Source organism: Cimex lectularius, unplaced genomic scaffold (genome assembly GCF_000648675.2).
Source record: "Cimex lectularius strain Harlan isolate CLEC.00 unplaced genomic scaffold, Clec_2.1 scaffold54, whole genome shotgun sequence".
NCBI classification, from domain to species: Eukaryota; Metazoa; Arthropoda; class Insecta; order Hemiptera; family Cimicidae; genus Cimex; species Cimex lectularius.
Window position 1 is genome coordinate 460,550 of NW_019392704.1, and position 14,890 is coordinate 475,439.

At 35.3% G+C, this 14,890-nt stretch overlaps 1 protein-coding gene across 1 annotated transcript; it reads right to left on the reverse strand.

Annotated features, from left to right (window-relative positions):
* Positions 1 to 2,873: 2,873 nt before the first annotated feature.
* Positions 2,874 to 12,302, reverse strand: LOC106665863 (intraflagellar transport protein 140 homolog). Its single transcript, XM_014392663.2, has 21 exons — positions 11,928 to 12,302; positions 9,917 to 10,141; positions 9,596 to 9,857; positions 9,356 to 9,531; positions 9,093 to 9,300; positions 8,824 to 9,032; positions 6,609 to 6,786; positions 6,338 to 6,551; positions 6,082 to 6,282; positions 5,733 to 6,018; positions 5,336 to 5,662; positions 5,131 to 5,279; positions 4,930 to 5,067; positions 4,596 to 4,872; positions 4,349 to 4,509; positions 4,137 to 4,281; positions 3,894 to 4,079; positions 3,619 to 3,837; positions 3,397 to 3,554; positions 3,128 to 3,339; positions 2,874 to 3,071 (listed from the first exon to the last, which is right to left on the reverse strand). The coding sequence occupies exons 1-21, from the start codon at positions 12,078 to 12,080 to the stop codon at positions 2,977 to 2,979; spliced, it is 4,179 nt and encodes a 1,392-aa protein (XP_014248149.1). The 5' UTR covers positions 12,081 to 12,302; the 3' UTR covers positions 2,874 to 2,976.
* Positions 12,303 to 14,890: the final 2,588 nt, after the last annotated feature.

Sequence of the window (14,890 nt, forward strand, 5' to 3'; positions counted from 1 at the left end):
CAAAAAGTAAATGCCATTCAATGTACCTTTCTTCTGACACAATTCGATTGTTAAAATAAAATCAAAATTATACTTCTTTTAGTTTATTTTCACTTTCATGTTGCTGTTGTATTGTATTTATATATCATTATTTAAATGTTTTATAGGTTCTATTTTTTTAATTCATATATAAATGTTTGTTTCGACCTTATTAGTTTTAATTTAATTGTATTGTTTAACATATGATTTGGTATATTGATTATAATTTCTACTTCAGAAAAAGAAACATTATGGTACTAGAATAATAGCTGTCTACCTTAATAATTTGGCATCCTTCATACAATAAATTTAAAAATTTCCAAACCTTTCTTCACTTAAAAATACAAAAAAAAACAGTGAGCAAATACAACTTTTACAGGGTAGTGAGCTATTTAATATATACAATAATGCTACACGTTTTTGCAATGTTAAACCTAGTGATAGGAATGATTCATGAAAAAAATATAATGTATAATGCTGGAATAAAAAATTATAATTAAACAATTTTTACAAGAATATGTAATTTTAAAGTAGAAAGCTCACACCCTTCTTAAATTATAAAATTTAAAAAAAAAGTGGTTCTTAATAATATCTAGGTATACATTATTTCCCCGTATTATTATAACTTGAATTATTCAATAATTAGAAGTGCAATTTTATAACTTGAATATTAAAATATGTATATTATAAAAGACTTAAAAAAGTTAACATTTTGACAAAGAAATATTAAAAAAATTATGTTAATTACTAATAAAATTATTTAGGATATTTATATTACAACATTGTATCCAAACTGTTATTGAAATAAAATGCTGTTTAATTTATTCATCTCATAAATACATGAAATAAAATAAATTTTATTGCATTTCTCTGACAACCTGTATTGTCCAGAACTATGATGGTTCTGATGTAGCTCAATGGAAATGGGATTGGATTCATCAAGTACTCTAGTGCAAAGGACCGGCAATTGGGGTAAAATAAAGGAACTAAACTAAAATAATTTGTTATTTGCCTTCTTTCAATCAAGTGATCAGGAATCAACTTTCTGTGTCAAATTGCTTCTCTACTTGTTTCCTCTACTCACATACTCGTGCCAGCGCATTCAAATTGTTTCCATTCTCAGGACAATATATCTAAATATTATTTGAAACATTGCCAACCAGATTAATCTTTCTTTTTGCAAAATTGGTTCTCTCCCATCAGCCCAAATTCTACTTGTTAACGGTCTACTCTTACTCTCTAACTTATGACTTCAAATTTATTTTATTTAAAGTACTTGTACCTTCTTTTTCTACTCTTTTCCCAATGTGTAACCAATTTTTAATAACAGAACTGAAAGATTTTTTGTTTCCAAATTTTTTCAAGTAAATACACTGCTTCATAAAGAATAACAGCATTTCATTTCCAAGAAGGCAATACTTTGTGGAGGGCCAAATTCCTGGGTCATTGTGTGCCACAGCAAAGGAAAACTAGCACACGTCACACTCCCACAGGCCAAAAGGCCATCCACTGTCAGAGGTGATGCCTCCCTGCAAGAACAATTAGTGTCTAGGACAATATTGAAGATGAGGAGATACTCTGCGCCATTTTGCTGGTGGAATAATTTAAGTTGTGTCAATCTAAAATCCACACATAATTACCATATCTGCATTGATTTTGCCTTTTCCAAACAAAGGATAGAAGAACTTTTTCATACATAATAGGCAAATCCTTATTTTGGAAAGCAGCCTTAGTTATCTGGTCAGCAAGCTTCCCACTGTCCCAACATTCTCCCCTATCTCAGAGAATGAGAACCTTCCTTTTTAAATTATTTCTTATTTCTTCTATCAGACCCAGATGTATTTTACTATTCAGCAAAGAGTCAATGGTGACTCTACTATCAGTAGCGATTTTTATTATTATTGCATTTCTAGCCTGCCCATAGACACACTCAAAAGCTTGTCCAACTGGTAATTTAAGCAATGGCCACCCAATCTGTATTTTGATACCACGGCCTGCACATTCCTGCTGAAGATCACAAAAGCACATCCTTCCCTATTTTTGCTGGAGTATGTAAAAATTTCCAGTTCGAACTGTTCATATGTAGGTAGAGTGCTGGATAACTTGAATATTGCTTCCCGTATACTCAGTCGTCCTAAAAAGGGCAATGAGGATCTTTAACATCTGCACCTAGCCTATTCGGCCTTATCAGAAGTTTTGATTCTCAAAATGACACACCTCCACATACAACAGAAGGGTGTTACTGCCGCAGCGTTGGTGTAGAGGAAGCTCAGCCCCGAGGGGCCAAGACAACCTCGCTCCCTGCTTGCCCATTCTGAGTGGTCGGATCCGCCGCATTAAGCATTGAACTGTATGCTGCGCGCAAAGGGCTACCTAAGCCAAAATACATCACCTTGGTCTCCCGTGGACTCCCTAGATAGAGGCCACTCTACCTCCCAGAGCAGTGGGCTTCCCTAGCATAGAAACTACCGGATCCCCTCTGGTCTGGATACCTTGAATATGTCTCTCTCTCTCTCTCTCTCTCTCTCTCTCTCTCTCTCTCTCTCTCTCGCTCTCACTGTGTGTGTGTTTGCCTCTACCCTTTACCTTCATAAACTCAAAACATTACTCTCTTCTCTGTGAACACCTTCAGTACAGATATCACTGCTACTAAGCCATTTATGCTTATTTTTGTACATAAATGTTACAATTAACTTTACACCATGCTAATATACATCTAATATCTTTGGTTTATGACATGAACAGTATTGTGTGTGTTCATATGTATTAATTTGTCGTGTTGTTTTTCCTTAGTGATAAAATTTCTTTGTTAAAAACACTCACTGAAATCAAGATGTGATCAAATAAAATAAAAATCCATTTAGAAAAAATATATTTATATTTATACATTTAAGTATTAATAAACTAGAAGAACATAAATAACAATAATACAGAATAAACATCCTGTTGACTTTTACACTAAACAGTTTCATCGATGACATTATCATCACCATCGGATTGCCCTTCGTCATTTGTCGTTTGTTCCACTTCTATTCCCAATCTTGCTAAAATATCTGAAAAAATTTGACAAATAAAGACCCAAGCTAAAAACAACCAAACAGTTTACAACCTTTCGTAAGATAGAAGTCAATGGTGTCGTTTGGCTGGGCCAGTTTTAACTCATGAACTAAAGTTTTAGCCGCTACCAAATCATTATTCCTTACAGTATTTTCAATCATGAGAGCATAAACGTCTCCCTTTCTGACAAGTTCGCTTTCACCACTACTCAACAGTATCCTGCAAGTCTGCATTCCGGCTTCATTTTCGCCTCTTTCAAATTGCCTGAAAATTTTAACAGAAAGTTATCAATTTTCTAAAAGTTTATATTCAACACTTTACCTTGTTGCATCAAGGAATTTATTCACTAGTGCTGTTTTACGACTAATCATTTCTTTTAAGTTTGAGTACTGGTCAGCATTTGGACCCGATAAGCTTTTTGAAGCTTCATTTAACGCCCCTAGAGCTTTGTTGTAGTTCCTAAAATCATCAACTTCAACCTACAATTGAAATGAAACATTAACTTTCAGCTATCTAACGAATAGACAAAAAATTAATAATTACCTGGGCACACGCAACATAAAAATTTGCTAGCAGATGTGGAGCTTTTCCTTTTGTATAAAAGCTTATAATTGTTTTCAAAAGCTCTGGTTTCACTCTCCAATCAAGCGATTGGAGATAGTTTGCTGCCATTACATACATTTCTTTTTGCCTTGTTATATTTGCAAAAAATATTATTTTGTCTGTATCGCCGGATTTAAGTAATGCTTTCATGGCTTTCATCTATAAAATTATTTGTATATTCAAAGAGAATTTTTTCGAAGAAAAAAGACATTGACCTTATTCCCGGCCTGTGTGTATTTTTTTGTAGCGAGATGATAATTAGCTTGCGCAAGGGCGCAATCAGCCAAAGTTTCTAAAAGTATGACACGGTTTTCATGGCCTTCTTCTGGACTTAATTTTTCGGCGAGTTCTTCATTGAGAAGTACGTTGTGGTCCCAAGATAGCTTTATAGCTGATTCATACTGCAAGATATACATTTTAAAAGTATTTTTTAAACAGTCAGGGTAAATTCAACAAACCTGTTTTGCAATTGCAAGAAGATGGACAGCTTTTTCAAAATGTTCTTGCTCGATAAAATAATCCGCACATTTAACTAAAAGTTCTTTGTCGTCGTCTGATGTAAGTTCTGTCGCAATAAGTTCAACGGCATCAAACTGATTATTTCTGCAATAATGCAAATGATAATTAGTAAATTTTACTTAATAACAAACAAAAATATTTCTGTACAAACCTAAAAGCAAGATCCAAAGCTTTATGAAACATCCCAGCTTTATGGTACAGCAATACTGCTCTTTCAGGAGTTATGGCTTCTAAGAATTTAGCAGCTTCTGCTTGTTCCCTCGGGCCGGCTGATAAAGATAAAGCCCATAGCTGATCTTCTAAGCCTTGTTCCTTAAATTAATTTTTATTTGATATATGATATAAAATAATATATGAGCAATCTGTGCATATNTTTTTTTTTTTTTCCATTAAAGAACCTTGCACAGTCGCATTGCATTAGTATAAGCCGTCGCTCTGGTATAAAAATGGACAGCAGTCGGTAGAATTCCCATTTCTTCATAACGACCCGCAAGGTAATAACAAGCCGCCTTGTCACCAGTCGTTTCAGCGATCTGTGTCGCTTTCTCCATTTCTCCAGCATGGCACATCATCCTCACCAACGAAGTATAATCTCTTGCGTCTTCATAAAATTTGGTCGCTGTCTTTTTGTCACCTTTCATTTCTTTGAACTGCGCCCACCATTTTAACAATACCCTGGAAGAATCAAACGTCATAAAACAAATATACAAAAAAAAATTATAATGAACTTACGGGTCTTTGCTGTCTACAATATACTTTTCTAAAGCTAGTATATCTCCGAGAAGCATTCTAGGGACTTCATGCCGGTGGGTTTCTGCTTTCTGGTACATGTGCGCAGCACCAGGTGTATCACCGGATAATTCTAAAAACCTGTTTGGCAAAAATATGTATAAATTTAATTAAATACAGCATAAATACACAGTAAATACACACTTTCCATAATGATGATATGTATTTCTCAAATGTATCCTGTCATATTTTTGAGCGATTTCTACTGCCTTGTCCCACTGATCACTCCGTTGGTATAATTTATTAAGCAAGTCGTACCTTCCGCATGATTCATAGAGTTCTTCCGCCTCAGTCTGTAATTTTCTCTTGCTATTATTTACGTAAAAGAAATGTGTAAGGTGTTACTTACCACCATCCCTAGTTGTAATGCAAGAGCCGCTACTCTAGCTTCTTCCTCCGGCTCGTTTTCGGCTTCTTTTAAAGCAGTTACACCTCTAGTATGTCCCATACGCCCCAAGCAAACTTTGGCGACATCAAGCCTTTTCCCTTTGACGCACATTTTTGCCAAACTCGTCCAGACAGCCGGGCTCTTAATGTTTCTGATTGATTTAAATGCCTGATCCACATCTCCAACACTCAGAGAGAAGCTAAAATTAATAACGGCATTTTTTGTTTGACTGTCAGCTTCTTCCAATCCTTCAAAATCTTTCATTAAAATCTTGCTACCAACGATTTTCTAGAAAAAAGTCATTTTGTCAGTTCTTTCACCACCCAAAAAATCCATAAATTAACTTATATCATTCTACCTGTTGAGAAGATTTTTTTATCACAATAAAATATGGTATATCAACACCCAAAAGCGAGACAAATTCATCATCAACAGGCTTAACATCCTTTAAAAGCATTCCATGCTCAGGAGTAACCAAAAATGAAACTAGAACTGTTGTGGGTGACATTGTTTCCTGCCTTGAGAGAGTGCTTGCAGTTATCCGCCTGTTCGAAGGTGGGATTACAGGTCTCTTTGCTTCGCAGACTAAAAGCCTCGGCTCATCAGAATCCCAATGCATCGAAATAACAAATCTCATAGGTTCGCTAAAGTTAATTTTTATGTTTAATAATGCTTTTATTTTTTAACTCTTTAAAATAATGCATTACTTTTGAGGATGAAAATGATGAGAGCTGATCACATCCTCCTCTATACACCAAACGTAAATTCCAGGTATGGGTGTAAGATTACTGCTAGCAATCGTCAGTGCTACTTTTGTCCCATTGCTATTACAAACAGCACTTATTACCTCGCCAAAATCACTTATAGCTTCAATAAGATCTTTGACTTTTGAGTGAGGTTTAGCTTCTCTATAAGTAAAATAAAAAATAAAACATAATAATTTTTTTTTTTTTGAGAAATCACCTTCTGGATAAATCCCAAACTTGGAGTGTTCCAGTCATAGTCGATATTGTCATGAAATTAGAAGTAAGGCTAAGGGTAATGGGCTGCCCATCTGTATCCACATACTGTTTCACAGTCCCTTGCAATGTCAACACCTCGATTTTTCCAGTCATTGTCAAAACTATCAAATTGTTGTTCCATACACCAGCCGCAACACATTCACAAGAAAATGAACCTGAAATTTACACACCAGCTAAGTTCAAAGTAAAAAAACAAAGAAAACAAAAATTACCCATGACACTAATAGATGAGGCAAGATGGTGGTACACAGCCATCATTTTTCCACTCCAAACGGCAACAATTTCGTCATTTAAAGCTATCCCTGATACTTGAAGGTCGGTGTTCAGCTCAACATTTTTATCACCAGTGCTTACAATCATTTGAGTAGCAGAAGTCTGAATCACCAAAATCTTGTAACAAAAGTAAAGCAATCAGATCAAAGAAATCTAAGAATTCTGATACAAGTAATTGTCGAGTTTGTTCTATAATTCACAAAAATTATATACTAAATATTTTTTCCTGTACAAATCATCGATACTACAAGTGCAAAAAATAAGATAAAGACAAACAATTTTTTCTAAAGTCTGTGTTGAAAGTTAAAATATAGAGAATAAGACTTTAAATAATAATTTTGCTATTAAGTGGTAACACCTTTTTTCAATGTCAGCATTATAAAATAAGATACACTCAAATAGATATTTTTTTTCACTTATAAGGGGAGGCTACAAATATTTCACAAACCAGAGAACATATCCCCTTGTTTTTGAAAAACTGTTGTTACTTCGTTTGTGAGTATGTTGGAAAATTTCTGATTTTAAAGAAAAGAAAAACACTGACAAGAGAAGGCTATAGGCATGGGATCACCGATTTTAATCAAACTTTTTTGTTGATACAAAGTCAAACAATATTAGGCATCTGTCTGAGTGTTCTTGCCATTGGGCATCTAGGAGCTGAGAAGTTATTAATTTAAGTAATTTTTAAATATGTTTTTTCTGCTTTTCTGGTGGATGTATTTCAAATTTAATATGTATCACTCAATTTTTTTATATATACCTAGGTTTAGAACAAATAATAAGCAGAGTTGTGGCCAAAAGAGTTACAAGTAAAGTATGTATGTAATTTTTTTTTTCAAATTGCAAGCCTAATCTCTGAAATGAAGAAAATTAAGATCAAAGAAAAATCAACAAAATATTTATATACTCAAATNTATGTATGTATGTATAATTTTTTTTTTTTTTTTTTCAAACTGGATACTCATAGTTTGTTGTTTATTTCAAACTATATGTATTATATGGAGTTCCCCTCGTAGCAACCGATGGAGTAGAAAAATAACGTGGTACATATGCCTATTAATAACAATAAATAAAACATAAAAAAGAGGACACTTAGATATCAAGCGACAGCCTTGAAAAAGATTTAAAATTAAATTTAAACGTTGGCCAGTGTAAAGGTCAATTCATTCATATCTACCAGCACAAGAGCATGTCCAGCACGTAGCGTGGCAGACACGGCACAGACACTAGTATTCATACTATGCGGTAATCACAGCAACTGTCACCTACAGACCAACAAACTATTCTTCAGAAAACCAATGGACAGGATTCTTTCCACGTCCGTTTATTACAAATTACATACATTTCATCACATATAATATATAATATTCTTATATTATTATTATTATTTATATTCTTATATATTATTATTGTACATACTTTGTAAAATAAAATTTTTAAAAAAATCTTGAATATGTACTGATCGGCGATTCGGATTTTAGCCCGAATTCGGATTAGCGCAAGTTCGGTTTACCAAGACTGGACATTATAATTAAAATTATAATGAAATTTATTATAGGTAGGCACCTAAGCTATTGGAATTGCACAAATCTTGTCTGTCGTCTATTCATACTAACCAAAATGAACCACACAGATAAGAAAAGACAACCGCAGATACGTGCCAGCACAAGCAAAACATTCTCGGCGACAATGCTGTCCGGTGCTGGTACGTGTCTGCACTGACATGCTCCGCAAACGTTCGCTAAATATGAACGTTCCTATATGTTTTGTATGTAATGATGTTTTTTGTGTCTGCCACGCTATGTGCTGGATAAGCTCTGTGCTGGTAGATATGAATCGACCTTAAGAAGTCATTTTCTTTATGCCAACAACCAACCGACCATCCCATCACACACCGATACAAACATCACAATTTACATTTCAAGTCAACTATTAATCTTTATACCTAGTTATTATTGCAAATAAACAAATAAATACAAGTATCCGGTTTTTTCTTTGAGTGTCTAAAACAAATCCTGAAATGTTTTCTGAGTTTTATTATACTGTCATATATTGAAATATTACTAAGGAATACTACTGCTTTTATTGGAAAAACAAGTGATACCATCCATAACATATTAAAATTAGTCTATTCTAAATGTAAAATTAACATACTTTCTTCTGATATATGGCGGAAAGGGTATGTTCTTTCAGTACGTAAACAGTCCCAATAGAATTAATCGCAAGTTGATTCGCCCCCCACATTGCATGTTTTATGCTTTGTTTCAGTTTTGTCGAAGCGACTTGAGTCCATGCATCGTAACCCTTTCCATTCACTTTCCATATAATGACAGTTCCAGCATTTGTGCAGCCACATAAAAGCCCTTTTAACAAAAAAAAAAAAATCTATGACAACTAAAAAGCTTTTATACTGAAAAATGAACCTTTGTTCTTTGAAAAAGCCAGTGTTGTTATCATTTCTCGTAACGATGATTGTGGAGCGTCACTCCTTGAGAAAATAAGAGAATAACTGTCGCCTGTGCTTGGTTCCCAAATTCTGACAGTCATATCGCCCACAGCACAAGCCAGTACACCAGATCCTGCCCAGACTACAGAACAACCAGTCATGGCAGCAGATGTGCTAAGCTTGACCTGAAAAGTTTGATGGATAATTTTTTTTACATCTAGTACATTACTGCAATAGTACCTTTGTAACTTCTTGCAGATTACCATTCGGATCAATTGAATAGTAATTCATATTGAGCCCTTCGACAATAACCAATAAACAGTCTTCCTTTTCATAGTGAAGTAGCTTTTGAATTAACCCGAGATTACTTGCCACTTCCCTCATAAAACCACTTTCGTTTATATGATAAATATACCCTTGGATGTAAAAATGATTTATCAATTAACTAAAAATATTTAAAAAATTATTGAAATTAAATACCATTGTCTGTTCCAACATAAAAGGCGGTTGCGTCCATTTGAACAGCGGTCCGCCTTCCAGCAGTTTTAGGCCTCCAGGCACTAAACATATCAAGTGCCTGTTCATCTCCAGCAACTGCTTTTTTAGCAAGTCCAGCAATATCGAGACTTGATTTTGCCACTCTCATCTCAAGACAGATCGGATTTCCTGAGTCCGGTTTGACAAAGAAAAGCGATATTAATTGTCCTCTTGCATCCAGCCGCCATCCTCCAATCTCACCAAACTGCAATTATGCTCATCAATCAAATTACTCTTGTTTTGTTTATAATTTTAAACATTTACATTGTCTATTGTGACAAACTTGCTTCCTTGTTGAGACCATTTTCCCATCTTTATTACTGATGGTTTTGTCAGTTGGACAAGAATGTACTCGCTGTCTCCATTCCACACCCGCAATTCTCCATTTTGCCATGCTATTACCAATGTTCTCCTGTTCGGATGCCATGAGAGGAGGACAACTTCTGACGTCGGATGGTATGCAGGTTCGATATCTTTCAGTTTTTCCCCCTAAAACATCATTCCATATGAATGTAAGATTCCTTTGTAAGGATAATGAGCCAGTTTGGTTGTTTTGCCATCTTAAGTATTAATTCACACGCACCGATGAAGATATCAAAGACCAAAACAGCAAGGATAGTCAGATCAAAAATGATCAGAAATCAAGCTATAATAAATATTAAAGTTCAAACGTTTTTATTGCAATTTGAAGCATCCTAAAATTTTTCTCAAAGACCAAATTGTGAAATATCCATTGCCTATTCAGGCAATCTGTCAACAAACCTCATTTGATCTTAAACCTAATAAATAAATGATTTTTTATTTTTATTTTTTAGTTATCTGACAGTGCACAAGATACTGATATTTTTGCACATCAAATATTCAAATAAAATTCTAAAATACATAAAAGTAAAGAGTAGTAAAAAATAAAATTTTCTAGTACATCTAGTGTCTGTGAACATATCCCAAGCAACTGCCTTGCAATAGCCAAAAAAGACTATGGTACCTGGGAAAAGACCTAGATACCATACACCTGAGAAGAATTCTGTACTCTATTAATGAAACGCAAACATTACAGGAAAAACAGTAGCAGAGATCGGGCAAATTTGATGAAAGTTTAAGTGGTAAAGTAAATCCAATCAACTCAATCAAATAAATCATTATATCTACTTTTTAGATATATAATATGTATTTTCTACTCCAATAGGAATTAATATGATTTCTGTGAAACAAGATGTCTGAGCACCTTCTGAGAGATATAAAATACTCATAATGTTAGTAAAAAATGTTCACAAATTTGTCTACTTGTAATCTATTATTTCGAAAATATGAGGTTTTAGGGTGATACATTAAAGAGAAAAAAAATTTACAGATACGTAAGAAGACCTTAACAGTCGGAGATAAGAAAGAAACATATAATATACAATATCAATACAAATAAATGTGTAAATATAAGCTTTCAGCTTTGTGAATCCGATGCAAATTGTTTCCTATAAAAAGACTAAATTGTGGAATATGATTTCATTGCATGTAAAGATCATTAACCGCTTCACAAAATTGATTCAAAATTTGCTTTGAGAAAGTGAGAATTTGCTGACCCTGATAAGATGGGTAAGTGAAGAACATGTTAAATAACAAATATATATTTATTATGTAATTTTTGTCAGAAAATAAATCACTATATCTATTTTTAGCTATTGAATATGTATTTTCTGCGCCAATAGGAATTGATATGATTTTTCTGAAACAAGATGTCTGAGCATCATCTGAGAGATATAAAATACCAAGAATGTTAACCCAAAATGTTCCAAAATTTGTCTACTTTAATCAGTTATTTTGAAAATATGTGAGTTTTTAAGGCGAGAGAAAAAAAAATTTACAGATACATTTGAAGACCTTAGGAGTCAGCCATTTCTAATGAACCAAGCTAAAATCCTGGGAGATTTGGTACGGTATTGGTGTAAAAGTTAGATGCGGAAATAAAAGTAAAACTGTATTTTTCTAAATTCACATTCTTCTATGGCGCAACATTTCTTGAGTAAAAATAAATGGTGAAGAAGTAAAAGTAAAAAGAAGTAAAAGTAAAAAGTAGTAAAAATAAAAATTCGAAAAATGAGCGGGACCATGTACCCGTGTTCCAAAAGGCCTCCAGACGTCGTACATGTGTGGACAGCTGTTAGCTGTTACGTGACGTCTGTTTCTTTTTTTTATGTTCTGCCACAGGTTATGAACAATGTTAACATTTATATAAAAAAAGATACGAAAGAAGGCAATTAAAATCGTTGAAATGTCTTACCAAATCGTCACATATGTAGACTGATCCACCTTTTTCTGTATTGTAGAGTGCCACGGCCAAGAGAGCATGTTGCTGATGCCAGTCGATCGTAGTGAAAGACGTGTTGGCCCCGACCGGCCCGATGTTAACGCGATAGTCGAAATAAAGAGTCATTCTTTACCTTTAAAGTAATAAATCTAATAAAACCTAATTGCAAAATACTGAGATGCACCGATGCGCATTGTACCCCTGACGTTTCCAGGACTTTCAACTTTGTGTACCTGGGGCTTCGGTTGCCAAGCAACGCCAATCCTTGACTCTTTCCGCTGCCCTTGAACGAGAACTTGGTGGGACGTCCTGGCAATTTTAAGCGAACCGTCGGGCCAAAGGATGACTGGATTAGAAAAAAAATTGAAACCCACTTAACGCGGCCCATAGACGATCAATATTATTGCACAATATTTTCGGTTGTGCAATTTAATTGATTGTGTGTAGGCGATATTGAAAGTTTGTGCAATACATTGCATGATTGACGAAAAGTTAAAAATATATTGTACAACCTGGAAAATATTGCACCGTCTGTTGGCATTTTGCGCAATATCAGTTTGTGAAGTATCTACAAGTGCACAAAATATAGCACAAACTTAACTATCGCCTTCAAACTATTCAAGTTAATTGCACAAACAAAATTTTGTACAATATTATTGAACGTTAAGGGGCAACCGTCAAATTATTGTGCAATCTATATTGTACAATAATATTGACCGTCTATGGGCCGCTTTACTCATAAGTGCTCATTATATAAACCGCATATGCAATAAACGCACGCAAATCAAGCATGTTTTGTAGCATTACAACATTACATGGTCAATAAATTATCCACGGTTTACATCATGTTGATAACTTCCTGTCATCTCCTAAGCATTACGCCGACTTGGGGGGAAGGGCTTTCGTCAATTTGAAATACCGATTTCCTTACCCCAATATCCCACTGGTTCAATGTGGGAATTAATTTTCCAGATCTCAATTAATTTCAGAGAAGATGAATAAATTAAATATATATTGTTATTAAATTAAAGATAGTTATCCAGAATATTTAACTCTCCTTTCCCCTTTTATCTTTTGAATCATTCTCCTCACAGGTGCTGGAGAGTGCTTCATCCTTCTTCCAATTGAAGTTGGCCGACCCAGCAGGGTTCATCTTATGTACGTATTGGATCCCAGGACCCGAGAACGTTTTGAATCGGAATTTAGGTCAAAATCACGTCTCCCAACATGGAATGATTTTACCGATTTCATCCATAGACAAATCATTCAACTCCAATCCTCTGCCTTGACCACCAACTCCAAATCCTTCAAGGCCTCTTCCGTCATTCGGCATGATAGGGGTTCAAAAGAAATCTCCTTGTACGTAAAGGCATCCTCTCTCTAACTTGTGTTAGCTGCAAGAAACAACATCGATTGTTGGAGTGTGTAACTTTTCGGTCATTTACCCCTTCGGGGAGATTTGAAAAAAAAAAGGGGAAGGAGACTAGACTTCGTAATTTACGATAAAATATAAAAGAAAAAATGCGCCTTAACACGCCATATACAATTTTCTTCACATATTAGTTGTCGTATAGCAAGAAGTTTATTCACGAAAACTTGTTGCAACGAATAACAATATGTATTATATTAGATAATTAGGTTTAACGATGTAGCTACTGCAGTTGCTGTTTGTACTGCCTGCAGCCTTTGTCGATTGCTGAAGACTGACAAAAAGAAACTTGTTCATTCTTCAGCGCGGTTCGATCCACAGTACCTCCATAAACTGGTAATGGAAACTCAAAGAAGTTATGTACAAAAGAGTCCATAGTCAAACTGCAAGACGTTAGGAGTATACGCAGAGTGAACAAGACGGTGACTTTACATTATTAGTTAGTGTGTAAGTTAGAGTATGGTCGAATGTTGTATTCCAATAATCTTTATTGGAGCATACTATTAACGAGAATATTGTTTAGTGATTAGGATTTTTTGGTGGCCTTGACAAGAGCCGGTGTTGTCTGGAAGAGTAGCGTTGAGACGATGTGTCGAGGCCGGGGCTGAGTGTGTGTGTGCCTGTTGGTAGGGAGAGCAGTTGGCTGAGGTCCGGGGCCGTGAATCGGCTGACTCTACATCGGTTGAAGGGACTTTGGTGCAGCAGTTGGCCGAAAGCAGCGGTTTGCCTGTAGTCAAGTCGGTTGTGTTGAGAAGGTGAGTTAGAGGCTAACGCTGTGAGTGCCCTTACCATTGTCGTAGGTGCTTCATTAGTGATAAGCGAAAACTCGTCGGAGAGATGAGTCTGCTGTCGTTGTCGATTAGTGAGAGCTCGTCTGGATGAAGAGAATTAAGGTGTAAGTGAGACCTCGTCGGGTTGACGAGTCTGAATCCAGTGGGGCAGTGCCCCTGCTTACATACGCACTGGCTTTGCTCTGACTCGCTGCAGAGTGGAGGCCGGAGGGCGAGGAGACCATTCCAGAACCGGCAGTGACACCTAACGGGTACGTGGTAACGGTAGGTTCCCACTACAGAAGTTATACAAGAGATATATGGTGGGGTGTTAGGTTATAAGCCGGAAAGGCGTTGTCGTTTTCTTCGTGGAGGTTTTTGGGAAAATTTATCTATACAAAACAGCTCGACGTTTGGGTTAAAAACGACGAGGCAAGTTTCTTTCCTCGATGGAGTGAAACTGGTTCTGAGCATTAAACCTCTTCCAACCAAGTTTAAGTCGAAGTTTAAACGTTTCGTTTTATTACGATTCCTTCTTCAGTGGGATGAAAATGGTTCTGAGCATGAAACCATTTGCAACTGTAAGTCGAATTTTAAACTGTTTCGTTTTATTATAAATTGTATAAAATCGCTTTGCTTATCCATGTTTTCTTATTAGAAGCCCTGCCTGTTTCAGATGGCGTGATATCTGGTGGACTGTTAGTGTTATAAGCCGGCAAGCCGCTGCCTTTTTTCTA